Raw genomic sequence first — 16,951 nt, forward strand, 5'->3', positions numbered from 1 at the left:
TTGTACAGCATGAAAGTGTAATGTATTTATTCCCTGTTTGTCTAAACAGACTGCTGACATTTCTGTTATTGCGGCAGGAAACAGTTCAAGTCTCTGTATTTAAATGTAGTGGCACTCGAACTGTATTATGTAAAAATACATTTTATACCCTGTAGTCTTTGACTTGGGAAACTTATTTAAGGCTGTTAAGGACTATATTATTGTACGATTTAAGGGTACAATAAAATACAAATCTCAAATACACCACAGGCATCTTTTAAGCATAAAACAACCCATCTTGGTCTCCTTAGAAAAGTGGTTAAGAGTTCTTTCTGTCTGTTCCTTTAAGAACACTGTAAATTGTATTGCTAACACAGCCAATATTGTGAATACACACACCATACAATCAAAATCAAAAATGGTTCTAAATCAAAATGGTTTTAAAACAGAACACTGGGTTTTTTAAAGAAGGCGCTAAACTGAGATTAATAAAGCTTTATCCATGATTAGCTGTTTTGAAACATGGTGTAGTTATCAGAACATGTGAGACTTACACAGCAATTTGTTCACAAAAGACAAAAAAAACATAGATTGTCATGTCCTCTTAGACAACTGCATCGCTAAACTCCTCCCACTGTCTGTAGCTGCCCTCATCAGATATAAAACACTGATACTTGTCTACAAAGGCAAAATTGGACTCGCGCCCACTTACCTCAAATCTTTTATCACACACTGCACTGCACCACGAACCTGCCAATCCTTCAGCAATGCTTGACTGATCCTACCATCACTCAGGGTACAAGTAAAGACCTGCATCTAGAATCTTCTTAGCACTTTAATTTCAAAAAGTGTTATCTGTGTCTTTTTTCTATATTAACTCCTAACAGAGTTTATAGACTGGTACTTTTTAGTCCTTGAACTACTAAACCGGTATCAGTATGTATTTATTGATGGAGATTTCAAAAGCACTATTATAAGTCACTCTCGATAAGAAGGTCTGCGAATTGCCATAAGTGTAAAAATAAAGTAAATGTCAAGTATCATTCCAAGAAATTGAAAATTCTTTCATTCTAATGACAGAAAAACACACTGACAAAGCACTGACACCTGAAACTAAATTCCATAAATGATAAGCCTCTCCTTATAGAAAGCGTTCCCTTTATCAATAATTATATGTTTATTACATAACATGCTTTTTAAATCTGTGTTATTAGACTTAGGTTATGTCAGTATTCTGCCATACGATTGATTGAGTGAATGAATTATTAATCCCTTAACAGACACTAGAATCTATAATGTATTTAGAATGAGCACATTAATATAAGCCTGTGTATTATAAATGAAATATATAATATAAACGAAAAGTAACTTTTATTAGGCCAATAAGAGGCCTGTTTTGGGAATGCTCATGTTCACAGTGATGGTTAATGATTCATATGAAATTAAACACTCAAGTCTGCACAAATTTGCAGTTTTTGATAAGTATTTATTTATTATACGTAGACTAGGTCTAAATCTTAGAATTTTATTAAGGCAGTTGTATAGTGTTTTACTATCAATGCTTTACTTGTGCTGTTGTGTTTTATCTCTGTACCAATGCATCCTGCTTTCTGCCTTCTACACACAGGAACACAGCAGTGCCCTGGCTAATATTATATCAGTCATGCCACAATAAAACCATTCATTTGTTAATTGTTATATTGAAAATTCTATCTGATTTAGTTGATTAGTGCCAGTCAACTGTGGGTTAATCAACACCTTCTGACTAGTTAGAATGAAACAGTGCTATGGTGCAACTGGTATCATAGCTACTTCGTATAAAAATGCATCCTATAACAAAAGAATCAGAATCAGAATCAGCTTTATTGCCAGGCATGTTATCACATGCGAGGAATTTGTTTTAGTGCCAGAAGCTCCACAGTGTAACAGAATGACATATACAGTATAGACGAAATTGTATGTACACATTTACAGGTGTGAAATGTGCATTTTAAATATACATATGAAATATACATATAGAAATATGGACAATTTGTATGTACAAATTTGCAAGTGTGAGAAATGTGCAATTGAAGTATACAATATATACAATTTGTATGTACACATGTGCAATTGTGAAATGTGCAGTTGAAGTAAACAGTAAACATTTAGACAATATGTATGCATGTAAAGTGCAGTTATTGAAACTGTATGTTCAATAATAGCTTAGCCCTCTGCTAGAGCATGTCAGCATTGACTACAAACTCTGAGCACACAAGATTAATTTGACCAAAATTTAGTACAGTGAACAGAATATGCAATTAGTCACACTTCCCATTTCATGGTCTTTTTTTTTTTTTTTTTTTGTAATTCTTTGTTCTTCAAACAAATGTGGAAGAGAATTATAATCTTTTCCTATGTACATCATTTAGCAGACACGCTTATCCTGAGTGACTTACATTTTATACACCTGTGCAATTGAGGGTTAAGGGCCTTGCTCAGGGGCCCTGCAGTGGCAACTTGGTGGACCTGGGATTTGAACCAATGACCTTCTGATCAGTAGTCATACACCATAAACACTGAGCTACCACATCCCTTAGATGATAAATACTTTATTTTCATAAATTAATAAAACAAAATCATTGACTCCTATTTTTTCCTAATGGAACACCATTGTTTCCTGGCATTTTGCATCAAACCTGAGCAGAACTAGGTATTGAAATACATGTAAATTGTGAAATTATTATTTTTTTTTTTGGCCATAATCTGCTCCTAGTTAGCATCTACACTTGTGCTTTAAGTTAAGAGTTATACAGCAATCTGTCACATGCTGCTGTTTTGTTTCACAGTATTGTTCTCAAGCTTGTACAGCTTTTCGGCCGAGTAAATCAAAAGCAACAGTACATTCCATTTACTCATTCTCAAGGTTGGTTTCAAGGATAATTAAATCAAGCATGATTTCTCACTCAAGCTAGTGTGATGATTGTAAATCATAGCGATTCTATTTGCATTTGCCAAATTTGATTGGGAATTATGCTTTTTGCTCTGATGTAATGGACAGAGGGTTTCTATATTGCTTGATTTAGGGCAAATGTTTTTAAAGCAAAAAATTTTTGATGTTTTGGTTTACTCCAAATGAACCAAGACATGGTGTCAGGCAAATAAAGGAAGCTTACAACTAAAAACCAAACTGCTAGTGAGATTATATGACTCACTGTTAGATATAAAAATAGACAACAGAATTTTGTAGAGATAAAAACAATAACAGCTCCTTTTTGAAGCAGATAATTTTTTTAAACATAGCACAGCACATGTACTCATGTAAGAGTGGTGGACAAAAAACAGGAGCTTCATGCAATGTTGCTTAGAAATATAACCTTTAGAATGAAGTTAAAATATTATCTTACTAAAACTGAATAATTGAATCCAGGGTGGTGAGGGTAGTGTTATAGTGTGAGGATGGTTTCCTGGTACAATTTGGGTCTGTTAATACGAATCTTCACTTCAGAGTCTATTTGAGTATTGTTGCTGTTGATGTGCATCCCATTATGGCTACAATTTACTATCTTCTAGAGGCTACTTCCAGCATGATAATGTACCATGTCACAAAGATTGGCTCAAATTATTTCGTGTATGTGACAATGTGTTCACTGTTCTTCAGTGGCTTTCCTAATCAGAACTGAATCCAGTAGATTACCTTTGGGATGTGGAAGAGTGGGAGTTTTACAGCATGAAAGTGCTCCTGAAAAACGACGTCAACATGGACCATAATCTAAAATCGTGGGATCCATACCATGAAATATTGTTGGCTGTTTTTAAAACAATTGGAGGACCTTCAGAACTACCGGTATACCACTTCTCAACTTATATGCTTTGTAAATTGTTTTACATAAAGGTATTTCATAAATGATTCAACTGGAATTCAACTGGTTTAGAAAAGAATTTGAAGTTAAATGGAATGAAAAACCCAAATATTACTTACTGCTGGTTGGTTATTCATTTGTATTTACTGTATCTCACATTATTAAATTCTCAAATTTGATATAGTGTTGAATTTCTCTGTCAGTTCTCTGACAGTTGCTATTTAAATCACAGGTTTATAATGAACCTGCTTGAGCTAATATGGTATCATTTCTATAGTAACAGGAACCTAGTGGATGCAACACAATAATAAAGGTTAATAAACAGATGAAAGGAAAAAAGAGGCTAGTGATGGAGTGACTATTTATATGTTGTTGCTGTAACATGCTGTAAGTGGTAACAGCACGCACCTTGCACACCTTTTGCTAACAGCACACAGCGGCAACCATCATAAACAGAGCTAAATAAAGAAAAAAGAAGTCTAAAAGTTATTTTGTTGTTATGTTTTTTAAATGTTGTTTTCATCTTTGCATTGGACTGCATAACACCACACTATGGCTATTGCATGGCTCATTGTGATGATTTTTTTTTTTTTTTTTTTTTACACAAATTTCACATTATATGAGGGAAAAAAAACAATATTCAAGACAAAGAAAGTAACAAATCTAACTCCTCTGCACATTTTTCTTGCTTGTAGTCTACTGTGATCCATGATCTCTGCCTTCATGGCCATCTGCTTTTCAGGCTGATTGTGAAGCTGTCTGATCTGACTCCGTTCTCTCAGTCGGCTCCTGCATATGCGCTTCCAGCTGACAGTCTATCACATTTAATGGGCATCTCATGCCTGCAGCATTCACGTACACACACACACACACACACACACACACACACACACACACACACACACACACACACACACACACACACACACACACACCCCTTCTCATTTGTTCTGTCTGTCATCACACATCCAAAAAAGGGTCTTATAGAGTTGGGAGTATCACTGTAGCTACTGTAATTTGTTTATTTAATTAACTCTTATGCTATTACATTAAAATGAGATTATGCCATGGCCCTATAAATGTAATATCTAAGCAGATTTTTTAAAATTTATATTAAACAACCAAATGAACACCTCACAATCACACACCTATGGTTCTACCCCAAAATGTTATCACAGAGTTAAAAGCACACAATTGTTTACATTGTCTTTGTATGCTGTAGCTTTACAATGTCAATTCACTAAGAAGCTATTCACCTGTTTTGTTTTGCATGAACATGCATGACCCTATACACAAAACAAGCTCAATGAAGACATGGTTTGCCAACAGTTGGAGTTTAAGAATTCAAATTACCTGCACAGATCCCTGACCTCAACCGCAATGAACACCTTTTATTCACCTGACTGGGTGTCAGACCTCCTCACTTAATTTCAGTGCTGTGTATCACTAATGCTTTTGTGGCTCTTATGGCACAAACCTCCACAGCCATGCTCTAAACTCTAATGGAAAGTCTTCAAAAAAATTGGTAGTTATGGTAACAGCAAAGAGAAAAAATATAATCTGGAATGAGGTTTTCAACAAGCATGGCTGTGATGGTCATAAGTCCACAGCCATAAAGTTCATATTTAGAACAATATGCAGCAGGTGGGCTGCAGTGTACAAAATATTATAGCTGAGAGGATCTAAAAGATAAATGGCATATAAAATACAAGTTGGTGGTTCATGCACACAAATCCCAGCACCTAAAAAAAACTTGGAGATTCATCTAGAATTAGCATGCTAAGTAGAGTTAACATTAGCAAGGACGGTCATGACATTCAGACATTTAAACATGTAACTTCTCATAATGATTTATGAGGATGTAACGTTTGGGGCTTGTATAAAAAAATGTTATTAGACTATGGAAAGATTTGTCTCTATATAATTTTACACATTATTTGTACTAGTTAGAAATGGAAATGTTGGCTATTGCATCTTTAAATCCTGGATCACTGGGTGTTCAGTGACATCAGTCTGTTTAAAGTGTAATGTTTGATATCAGCGCCACCTGCTGGTCGAGATCAAACACACAGCCATGTTTAAATTAGAGTTTATGTTTATCCCTATATAATCCCAGTATTTAATTTTTATTTCTCGCAGTATTTCAGTGAGAAATACTTAAACTTTAAAAATATTTAATACATTAATACATTAATAAACTGGTGATCTCTTTATTATTTTATTGTATAAAATGAATACATTTGACAAGTCAATGCTCTAAGTGGGCGGGGCTTGTTGCATAAAGAATTTTATTTTATTTTATTATTAAAACAACTCTTACTTGCGCTCACACATTTTCTCAACTCACACGATTTTTAAAAATGTCCCGCCTCCTGTGCTATGATTGGTTAGCTGTACATAGCCAAATCAATGGACTGATTGTGAGTTTGAATAAACTATCCAATCACGTGGGCCCGTAGGAATACGGGTGTGAAAGCAAGGCGTGTGCTCTAAACTTCCTTCCGCCCTGCTAGCGGACTCTACTGTTTATAGATCAGCAGGGTACCGCTGCGGAGTAGGGGGTGTGTTTGTTTGTTTTATGGTTATGTCAATGAAAGGACTGTATATTAACGTGGCTATATAAATTTAGCAGGTCCTATTCGTTGTTAGCCCCGTTAATACTTCATACTGTAGATGGAATAAGTTGTCATGGTATCCAAAATATATAAGGGTTGCATTGCAGCTAGTTAGCAATGCTAGGCTAGGCTAGGCTAGGCAAGCTTGGACACTTAGTCATATTACATCAGTAACACAACGTTAATCATTAGGTACAGAAGTATCCGCTCTTTTACTAACACTGGTTAGCGTTTCTACCAGCTGGTTAGCTAGCTAGCTAGCAACCTCACTAACAATTGGATTCTCCTGGAAATGGTAAGTCGCTAGTTAGCTGGCTAGCTATGGGTTACTATGGTCAGTGTACTTGATATGCTTTTCTATAGAACTAGTTCTGTTATGTTAGTAAGGAAGTTATGATGATTCCACACCGAAAGGCTTTTATTAGATATTTTATTATCTTTGTCATATTCATCTCCGTCGACGTTGTATTTTTTTTGGTTTGGTGTCAGTCCTTAACTGACAGTTAGCTTTGCTGTGTTGTTAACATTAGTGTTTAATTGGAAAAACATTTTTTATTATATTTATTATTTATTATTGATAAACTGTCGCCTGTTTTATTTCAGAACAAAAAGCACACTTAAGCCAGGCTTTAATGATTTGTTGAGTAGTTTTCGGCTTTGATGGTCTGTATGATGGGAGTCATTTATTATTCCTGGTTTGTAGTGTCGGTGTTGTTGTTTACTGTGTCTCATGGGTCCTAGTTTCCCATTTGAGGAAGCACAGTAAGAGAGACACTTTTTTTTAAAGATTTAATAAACTGTTTGTCTGGAGTATAATTTCATATTAAAGATGATTACAGTTTGTCAGCAATCTGGTCAACTTCATCTGAACTAACTGGTGCTGTTATATAATGAGGAAATGACCAGAAGTGTTCAGTCAGAGTATAGAGTTTAGTTCAGGGTTGTGTCTGCGTCACACTTCACTGTTCACTCGTGTGTTTCTGACCTGTCTTTACTTCATGCAGATGTTTTGCTTCTGTTTTAACAAGTCTTTGTCTACACCAGCTACTTAAGATTCTCAGAAACCCCAAGTTTGCATGGTTTTTTTTTGGACTGTTTTTATAGAAAGGTGTTGCTAATCAATACACAGAAGAAAAAAAAGACTTTTGTTCACTGCTTCTCTGCTGGTGTGGATTTAGGGATAAAGCTATTGCGGACAAATAAAAAACGCCCAACCAGGCGTAAATCGGTGGTCTGTTTTAATATATGGAGTTTTAACTCTATTGGAGTTCAATGTTTGTTAGAGCAATTTATATTAAAAAGATTTTATGTCTAAGCCAGAGTCAGATTCTATTTATTTAGCACATCTTTTATGGGAGAATCATATATTTCTCAGATTAAATTTAGGATTAAATACCTTTTTGATTTATCTGAACTAAAGAGACATGCCAGACTTGCTGCATGGCAATGGTATAAATGGGTTTTTTTAGCATCAGTTTGATGGAGAATTGTAAGAAGTGTCAAAACACAAGACTGAGAACTGTTATATGCATATTTTTGGGTCTTGTCAGTCAGTGTTGCTGTCAGCATAACTTGACCTTATAAACCATCCTTCCAGGTAGTCGCCCTCATGTGCCCATGGAGAAGGAGGCCTTTGAGGGATGGCTGGAGTCGGTCTCCACCTCCTTCTTGGCACTGAATGACCAGCAGCGCAATCAGCTGCTGGACCACCTGATATCTCTGAGTGGTGCTGCTCAACTCCGGCACCTTTCCAATGGACTGGAGGTTCTGCTGAAACGTGATTTCCTGCGCCTCCTACCCCTGGAGCTGGCCTTCTACCTGCTGCGCTGGCTTGACCCACAGACTTTGCTGACTTGCTGCCTGGTGTGCAAGCAATGGAACAAAGTAGTAAACACCTGCACAGAAGTGTGGCAAGGTGTGTGCAGTGACCTTGGCTGGCGAATCGATGACTCTATCCAGGATGCTGGCCACTGGAAACGCGTCTACCTTAAGGCCCAGCGTCGCATGAAACAGCTGAGAGAGGAGGATGCATTCGAGACAAGCTCCTTGATTGGGCACAGTGCTCGGGTGTATGCCTTATACTACAAAGATGGCCTCCTCTGCACAGGTGTGAATTTATTTAGTCTAGGAATTAAGTCTTGCATCTGTTTTTAAGGCTTAAGGCAGAACCATTTGATTTCAGCTAGCTGTGGTAAAAATGCAATGAATCGTTAACTATAAATCAGAAACAAAATGAAATTCCTCCAAATGTATCCCAGAAGTAAAGGTGTGTTTCTACTGCTTGTGCCTTTAGCCTTGTGTCTTGAGTTACAAGACTATTAGACTACTTTTATCAGCTACAATCTGTAACAAAACACATCCAGTAACAGTTAAGTAGTTAACCTGTAATCTCCATGTGCCAAGATCTATAGCCATGGATGCAATTTAACCTAGCTTGCATTTTAACCCTTTTCTTAGCTAAAGCAGAGTTCTGATCAAGCATGAATAATAGTTTACATTGGAAAGGATGCAGGAAGTGAGAGACTTGTGTTTGTGATAGCTACTTTTCTTCTATGCTGACATCTGGGTGAACTTTACCTTCAGAAGGACAATCAAAAACAAGAAAGTGGACCTGTGATTTCATTGGTTGGTAAAAAAAAAACAAAAAAAACGGAGCTGCTAGGTAGAGGAAATATTAGTCTTTTTTGTTTTGCTATTGATCAAGTGCTTAGTACGGATAAGGTAAAAACACCTTGCCGATACTGTGAAATATACTCACTGACCACTTTATTAGGAACATCCACAATCATCATCAGTGCAATGCATACAATCATGCAGATACCCAACAGCCTCTAGAGAGTGGTGTGAAAACAAAGACCGTCCATTGAGTGGCAATTCTGCATTCTGAAACAGCCTGTAGAAGTGAGAGGTCAAACGAGAATACCCAGACAGGAAGGCTATTGTAACACCTAACTGCATCAGGTCTCACTGGATGTTTTTGTTTTTCACAACTTTGAGGCTTAACCCCTACAGACAGCTGTGTATGAAAATCCCAGTTCCAATGCAACATGGCACACTTATTTCTTATTTATTCCCTCAAAAGTTTTAACCTACACCGTAGCAACTGGTGATGTTGATCCCAGTTGGGATAACTACTTAGCAGATAAGGTGTCGGAATACTGATCGGAAGGTTGAGAGTTCAAATCCCAGGTCCACCAAGCTGCCACTGTTGGGCCCCTGAGCAAGGCCCTTAACCCTCGATTGCTCGGTTGTATAAAATGAGATTAAAATGCAAGTTGCTTTGGATAAGTGCGTCTGCTACATGTTTGAAAGGGAAGCTGTTGCTCTTGTAGGGCTACAGGTTGAGATTCCAATAAGTAAAAACCTGATTTTACGAGTTATTAGTATTATTAGTAGTGTTTGTTTAATTTACTATTTGAGCGTTTAGAGTGACCAGATGTTTCTTTAACACTCTGTACTTGTACTTCAGGCTCCGATGACCTGTCAGCTAAACTGTGGGATGTCCGTACTGGCCAGTGTATCTACGGCATCCAGACACACACCTGTGCGGCTGTGAAGTTTGATGAGCAAAAACTAGTGACTGGGTCTTTTGATAACACAATTGCCTGCTGGGAATGGAGCACAGGCGCCAAGATCCAGCAGTTCCGTGGACACACTGGTGCAGGTTTGTGTCCTGCAGCAACATTGCAGTGTCACCATTGTACACCGTTGCAGTAGAAACGATATAAGGCTTACAGATCTAGATGTCTTTAACATACATGCCATGGTTTTTCAGTCTGCCCAAGTGATAGATAATTAGACTTACATAATGTCAAACCACGCTGACTGTAATAATGTCTAAAAAATAATAATTAATAGTAAAAAATGTAAGTAGTAAAAACACAGTGACTTATATTTAGCTTCCCCCCCCCTGCTAGATTTGCATTGATTGTGAGCTTGTAATTGAGGGATGACCCATTGTGTCCAGAAGTGATACAGCACACATTGTGTAACTTGTATACGCTTGTGCACATGTGTACAAGTTACACTCTCACCAGGTTTTCACAATTTTGCAATCACAGATTCTGCGATATTCAGAGGACTTTGCTATGTTTTCAAATTCATTTTCCAAAGATTTGGCCAAGTTGCGTCTTGTGTTCATCATAACACGCATTTATCCAAAGTACAGAAATACAAAGTAGTAACTAACTACAGCTCTTATACTCACATATGTGTCTTCACTGGCAGGGGTTTAAGAGAAGAATCCTGAACTTGCAATTTTACTAATTCACCTCCAAAATGCATCACAAACAAATAAAAAAGCTGTTGCAATATCAAGCATTAACACATAAAAGGCTTATTATATTATTGGTTTAATTGATTGTTGATAAATTATAGTTTGATGGAAAAGAAGGGAGTCTGTGTGTGTGTGTGTGTGTGTTGCAGTAGGAAAGACTGGTTACATTGGATAATGTTCTTAAACTCTCTGTCACTGTACATGATTTTTATTGCTTCATTTTTAGGCAGTCAGCACAAGGCAATTGCCCCTTTTGCTTTTTTTGTAGGCCACTGTTCTAAATAATCAAATCATTAGTAAAATGTGACAGATAAACTACTGGTAAACCGTGATTAGGTTAGAATGAAGCTTGTAGCTCCGTGACTGTGCAGTTGCTTGTGGCGGAGAACGATATTTTTATTTAAGGACGTTTGTTTTTTCCTCTCAGTGTTCAGCGTAGACTACAATGATGAGTTGGACACGCTGGTCAGCGGTTCTGCAGACTTTACTGTCAAAGTGTGGGCTCTGTCAGCCGGAGCATGTCTCAACACACTCACTGGGCACACTGAGTGGGTCACTAAGGCAAGTGTTACTTTTTGAGAACATTTTTCCACCAACAAGGTGCTGCTCTCGAGCTGGATCGTTTCTATGCTTTTTCACAACAAGCCAGCTAGCATTTGTTTTAAGCATCAAAACAATGGTGGTCTAATCATTGTGGAATAGTGTGTAGCAGCACACTTGGTTATGATTATATTATTACGATTCTCTGAAATATTTTGAACCTCCATATGAAGAAAAATGAAAACTAAAAAAATACTCAGACTCTTATAAATTCTCTCCAGATTTTTACTGAAACATAATATGCCCTGGGGCAGAAATAGTCAGATTTTCTATTGTTTGACAGTTAATGAAGAGTTCGTATTGTCATGTAACTATATAACCTATCGTACATGTTGATTGTTACAATCTGGAGCTTTTAAGCTATTGGCTTAAATACTGATCTTGATTAAAGGGTCTTCATGAAAGTATGATCGCGTGACATGTGTGCTCTGAATATTTGAACTCTTTGGGTTCTACAGATTGGGACCTCTGGTGTACAAACAGTGCAACTGCATTGCATGCATTATTAATCAATGCTGTTTTCAAAGATGTGAATCACAAAATTCCATGATGCACAATGCCACACTTTTGTGTTCTGATGCACTGTCTGCTGAAGGATTGTTACATCTTTATTCTTTTCTTTTTCACAGTATGCATCCCAATAGCAGTTTGTTGTGTGTCATCAAAAATACTATTGATTATGTAATTCTTCCTCTTTCAAATCACTGGAAAAAAATCATGTTGAGTTTAGTTGGCTATTACTCTGTGAGGGTGATTGTCTCTCTACAATTCCTACTTTCTGTGGCGTCTTATATACGATAAAATATTTCACCAACTCTGATGTATTGGTTGCATTTTTAGAGTCGTCAGTACAAAAACAAAATTGGTGCAAAAAGGAGTATAAATGAAAGTGGCTGCCGGATAATTGACCATCAATTATTTTATTTATTTATTGTTTTTTACACAAAATATGTTCAGGGCTACAGGAAAATTAGTAAAGCATTACAAATCAGTCAGAATACAGTAGCAAAAGTGGCATAGAATTTCAAAAAGGATGGATCTGACACCTCAAGACAAGCGTTTTGTGCGCTGGAGTTGAAGAATATTTTTCACGCAAGTTCATCACAGTTAGTTAAAGCTGTAGAAAGCCTAACGTGGGTGACTGTTTCACATGACATGACATGCTTCAGAGGCCACTGCTAACGCGATAATGGCCATGCACAAGAAAGCCTGTTTAACATCAGGGCCCATGTTGACAATGGTGAAGTGTATTGGGACACTGTACTTTGGATTGTTGAGACAAAGGTAACTGATTTTGTAATTGATGGCATTCAAACTGTATGGCATCACAAGAGCAAAGAGTGCAAAAATAACACCGCCCCCGTTTTTGTTCCTAGGCAACTGTGATGATAACAAATGTCTGTCTGGTGGTTTATAGAATAACGCCTTCAGTCATTTATTACCCTAATATGTGAGCGTTTCTTTCTCCCTGATTTAGGTTCTCCTGCAGAAAAGCCAAGTGGAGTCCATGATGCACAGTCCTGGTGACTACATCTTACTGAGCTCAGATAAATATGAAATCAAGGTAATCTAAAGAACATTTTAAACTTGAGATGTCTGGGAATTCTTACAGTGGCTCCACCTACAAATACTGCATTATATTAACACATAACATTTACTAACAAAATGTACGAATGTATTTGCAATATCAACTTTATCCAGGGTGAAAACAATAAAAGGAATATACTTTCAGGATGCAATAATATGCAGAAATAGATACACACAATCTACATAAATATGGGTGGGTATTGTAAATGTGCATAGTACTACATGAGCATTAAATATAATGTGGATGTGTAAATATTCTAACATGACTGTAGAAAGGACACTGGTAGCCCTGTCTGTGTACCCCAAACAGGTGTGGCCTATAGGGCGAGAGATCAACTGTAAGTGCTTGAAGACTCTGTCTGTGTCTGAGGATCGCAGTGTGTGTCTGCAGCCCCGTCTACAGTTCGACGGCCGCTACATCGTCTGCAGTTCAGACCTTGGCGTCTACCAGTGGGACTTTGCCAGCTTTGATGTGCTAAGGTAACGCTTTAGTGCCTTTTAAACAACCTGGATTCTTTGTGTCCCCCGTGAATCAGAAAGTAGTAGAGAACTGACCTGAAACTTGAATGCATATATTCCAATGCCTAATTTTCGTTGAATTCAATTTTATTTAAAGGTGGGGTCTCCGTTGTTTGAAAGCCAATGTTGACATTTGAACTTGCTGTAATTCTAACCCAAATGGGTCCCACCCCTGTTTTGATAGCTCCGCCCCACACATACACCAGACAAGTATAACCCAAGTATAACCCAGACAAGTATTATGGCGGAACCTGTTGGGGCAGCTGACCGAGGGTATATTTTTATCAATAAATGAACTCAATGAGTAATACTATGGTAATACAAATGTGTTTTTGTAGTACTGTGTGTTGTACCATGAAAGGTTTATCTCCGTTTCACGCCGAAGACGTTCAGTTCTCTCCAGCACTGGAAAGCTGATCCTATATTAACACGGGTCCTGCTTCTTGCCTTATCGTAAGCCTTTCTTTGCTTTCTTTTTTGTTTTTATCCTCCATGTCAATGCTAAAACCGCTTTCTGATAATGTCACACTCTCTCCTCCCATATTGACAAGACGCGCCCCTTTTTGCTCATTGCCTACACATTAGTTTTGTTTTTGATTTGTTTGCCGGCCCAACGCAGTTTTCTGGAGCATTTCTCAAACAACGGAGAAGCTACCTTTAAATAACTTTTAACAGTGGACCCATCATCAGGGTGACAAGGGTAGTGTGAATGTAAATGTCATTTGAATAGTGTTGGTAGTGTGAATCTCATTTCCCGTCTATACATGTATACTATATGGTCAAAAGTGCCATTTTAGTTTTAACAAGAAGTCTAATTTGTTGATCAGCTTTTGTCTCTGAGTGCAAAATTGTTCATGGCAATTGTAGTCCTACGCCATCTCCATGTTTTAGAATGTTCTGCTCAGTACAGCATGTACTGAAAGTGGTGTTTTTTTATTGATTTATTATTTTTATTTTCTTATATTTTTTAATAAATATATCCAGTCTTTCTAAAATAAGAGAGATAAGATGTGTGTAGTTAATGTCCTTTTCTCTATGTTGTTTATGTAACGGTAATGATGAGTAATATTCCACAGTGTGATTGTATGACTGGAAAAAAAAACTTCACAAAATATTAATATCCCATAATTCCCTCCAATAGCCACAAAAATAAAGTATGTGGCAATCTGTGTGCTGGACTGCGTTGACATTATCGTGTTGTTATTTAATGTTACTATAAAAACATTAATTTTTTTTGTTTGCTTATGCCCAGGTATGATTTTTCTAGCAATTCTCACCCTAACCCTAACAGTGTGTAATATATCCTTCATGCTCCTCACAGAGTTATCAAACCACAGCAAGACCCAGCCAGTCCCTCCCTTCTCAGCTTTGGTGAGGTGTTCGCTCTGCTGTTTGACAACCACCACTTATATGTAATGGACCTGAGGACTGAAGCAATTACAGGCCGCTGGCCGCTGCCAGCCTACCGCAAATCCAAAAGAGGCTCCAGTTTCCTGCCAGGCATCACCTCGTGGCTCAATGGCTTTGATGGCAAGAATGACGCAGGCCTGGTGTTTGCCACTAGCATGCCTGATCATAGCATTCATCTGGTTCTGTGGAAGGAGAACGGCTAAAGTGCAAAACGAGTGAGCCAGCTTCATTCACAACAGGGACGCTAAACAAAAAAAGGGTGCTCTTGATTTCAAAAACCTGCAGCTTAGATATTGCATGGACCAAAGTCCTTATTTCTTCTTCTCAGTTTGCTTTTAGGTTCAAAAATAACATTTTTTTTTTCTTCAGTTGATCAAGTTAAAAAAAATTCCTGCACATTTTGGCATTTATTTTGAAGTGCGGTATGCAGATAGCAGGTAGTTCCTTGAAGATGCTGGTTGGGATGAACCTGTTTTTTCTGTTTGTTACAAAGAAGTGAAAGCAACTGTGAATCGAGCACTTGACTGAACAGTAACGTCCTGCTGCAGCACAATCATCCAAATTCGTGAAAACATGAAATTCTAAAATTCTGTGTCTTTTGTAATTTATTTGAACCCAGAGTATTTAGTTGATTGTACTAAATTTGGGTTCAGAATACAGGATAAAAAGATTGCCTTAATTTCATGGTTTCCTTTTAACAAGGCAGAATTTTGCAGATGGAATGTCACATGTAGGGTGTACACTTTCTATGTGATAAACTGCAACTGTCTTGGTTGGGTTGTATGACAGAAATTGAGTTTTACTAATATTGACCCGTCAATTTTCACTTGAAATTAGTCATGTGCCTTTTCCTTTTAACACTTAAATGCCTGCAGGTATGTTATGGAAGTTGTTGAAGTTAATTAGTACAATCTTTACTGGATTAAATTCAGTATGAAAGGTATATTTATTTGTAACTTTATTTGGATTATTTTTTAACCCGTATGTACTCTTACTGTTCTGCAGTGGATAATTCGCTTAAAAATGCACCCTGTGAATCTCTTTTTCTTTTAAACTTCATTTAAAGTCTAATTAACTTCATGAGAAGCTTAATGTTATTTTAAATGGAATCCTTTAGTTCTACAGGACCCATAGATGTACAGAGGAATTCTCACTTTTTTAACTTGTATCAAAGTACATGGACAAACTTTAATCTAAAACACTTCTGTCTTTTGATAGCTGTTCTATAGTCAGGCTTGATAGTTGGGCTCAGTATTGCTAGTCTTCATAGAACATCAGGGGAAGCCTTTTTGCTTTTAGGGCATTACCAATGGAAACTTGGCTATAACCTACACAATGCATGGTTTATCACATCCCATATTTAAAATATAGACCTCACTGTAACATTCAGTCAGGCCACTGTAGACCATATCACGTTCAGCGCATTTTCTGGTTTGTTGGTTGTATATAATATGCTGTCTTTCAAATAAATGAAAATGGCTAAGAGAAAATGCTGTTTTTCCCCTTACTACTCAAAAGAATTTTGAATATGCAATAAGTGAGTATTTTCCATTTGACTCCAGGGCTTTGATCTGGTTTATGCACAGAATTTCCATTAACATGCCAGTGGGTCCCAAATCACTTAGATTTACGGCATTTGGCAGACGCACTTGTCCAGAGCAACTCACATTTTTTGACTCATTTATACACCTGAGCCATTGAAAGTTAAATGTCCTTGCTCAGGGGCCCAGCATTGGCAGCTTGGTGGACCTGGGATTCAAACTCACAACTTTATGATTGGTAGTCCAACATCTGAACCACTAGGCTACCACATCCTCACAATCACACACTTATGTAACACTTATTCTCTACTGTCTAGTGCCTTCACACTGAAAAATACAACAAATTAAATAACACCAAACTGTGAAGCAAAAGGCATTTTTTGTTTTGAGTCCTATTTTGCCCAATACAATAATGAGGAAAGGGTTTGTAAAATAATGCAGAAAATCATGATTGCTACTGATGACCTGTGAGGGAATAACTACACTGTAGCTGCTAATTACATAAGTGTAATTACATTATCCCAACCAGTCTGGCTTTAAAGCAGCAGATTACACAGAGACTGCCCTTTTATATAATTACAT

General features: G+C 37.2%; 2 protein-coding genes across 3 annotated transcripts in view; both read left to right on the top strand.

Annotated features, from left to right (window-relative positions):
• Positions 1-243, top strand: part of ncs1a (neuronal calcium sensor 1a) — a 39,990-nt gene extending 39,747 nt beyond the window's left edge. Inside the window, exon 8 of the mRNA XM_027165493.2 lies at positions 1-243. This exon is cut by the window's left edge and continues 1,149 nt beyond it. The gene's annotated coding sequence lies outside the window, so the exon portion shown is untranslated.
• A 6,039-nt stretch (positions 244-6,282) lies between these two features.
• Positions 6,283-16,318, top strand: fbxw2 (F-box and WD repeat domain containing 2). 2 transcript variants are annotated; one of them, XM_027165565.2, is made up of 7 exons: positions 6,283-6,382; positions 8,034-8,543; positions 9,906-10,100; positions 11,140-11,273; positions 12,790-12,876; positions 13,210-13,379; positions 14,740-16,318. In XM_027165565.2, the coding sequence occupies exons 2-7, from the start codon at positions 8,054-8,056 to the stop codon at positions 15,029-15,031; spliced, it is 1,368 nt and encodes a 455-aa protein (XP_027021366.1). In that variant the 5' UTR covers positions 6,283-6,382; positions 8,034-8,053; the 3' UTR covers positions 15,032-16,318. The 2 variants fall into 2 exon arrangements, with proteins under 2 accessions (XP_027021366.1, XP_027021365.1); XM_027165564.2 differs by having other exon boundaries at positions 6,321-6,731.
• The last annotated feature ends 633 nt before the right edge of the window (positions 16,319-16,951 follow it).

This window comes from Tachysurus fulvidraco, chromosome 26 (genome assembly GCF_022655615.1).
Source record: "Tachysurus fulvidraco isolate hzauxx_2018 chromosome 26, HZAU_PFXX_2.0, whole genome shotgun sequence".
Lineage (NCBI taxonomy): Eukaryota > Metazoa > Chordata > Actinopteri > Siluriformes > Bagridae > Tachysurus > Tachysurus fulvidraco.

What these genes read in the sequence shown, in the direction of transcription:
- fbxw2 (XM_027165565.2), top strand. Translation starts at nt 8,054, where the DNA reads ATGGAGAAGGAGGCCTTTGAGGGATGGCTGGAGTCGGTCTCCACCTCC. An exon ending in AGATGGCCTCCTCTGCACAG is followed by an intron (nt 8,544 to 9,905) that starts GTGTGAATTTAT and finishes CTTGTACTTCAG; the next exon opens with GCTCCGATGACCTGTCAGCT. An exon ending in CAGATAAATATGAAATCAAG is followed by an intron (nt 12,877 to 13,209) that starts GTAATCTAAAGA and finishes TACCCCAAACAG; the next exon opens with GTGTGGCCTATAGGGCGAGA.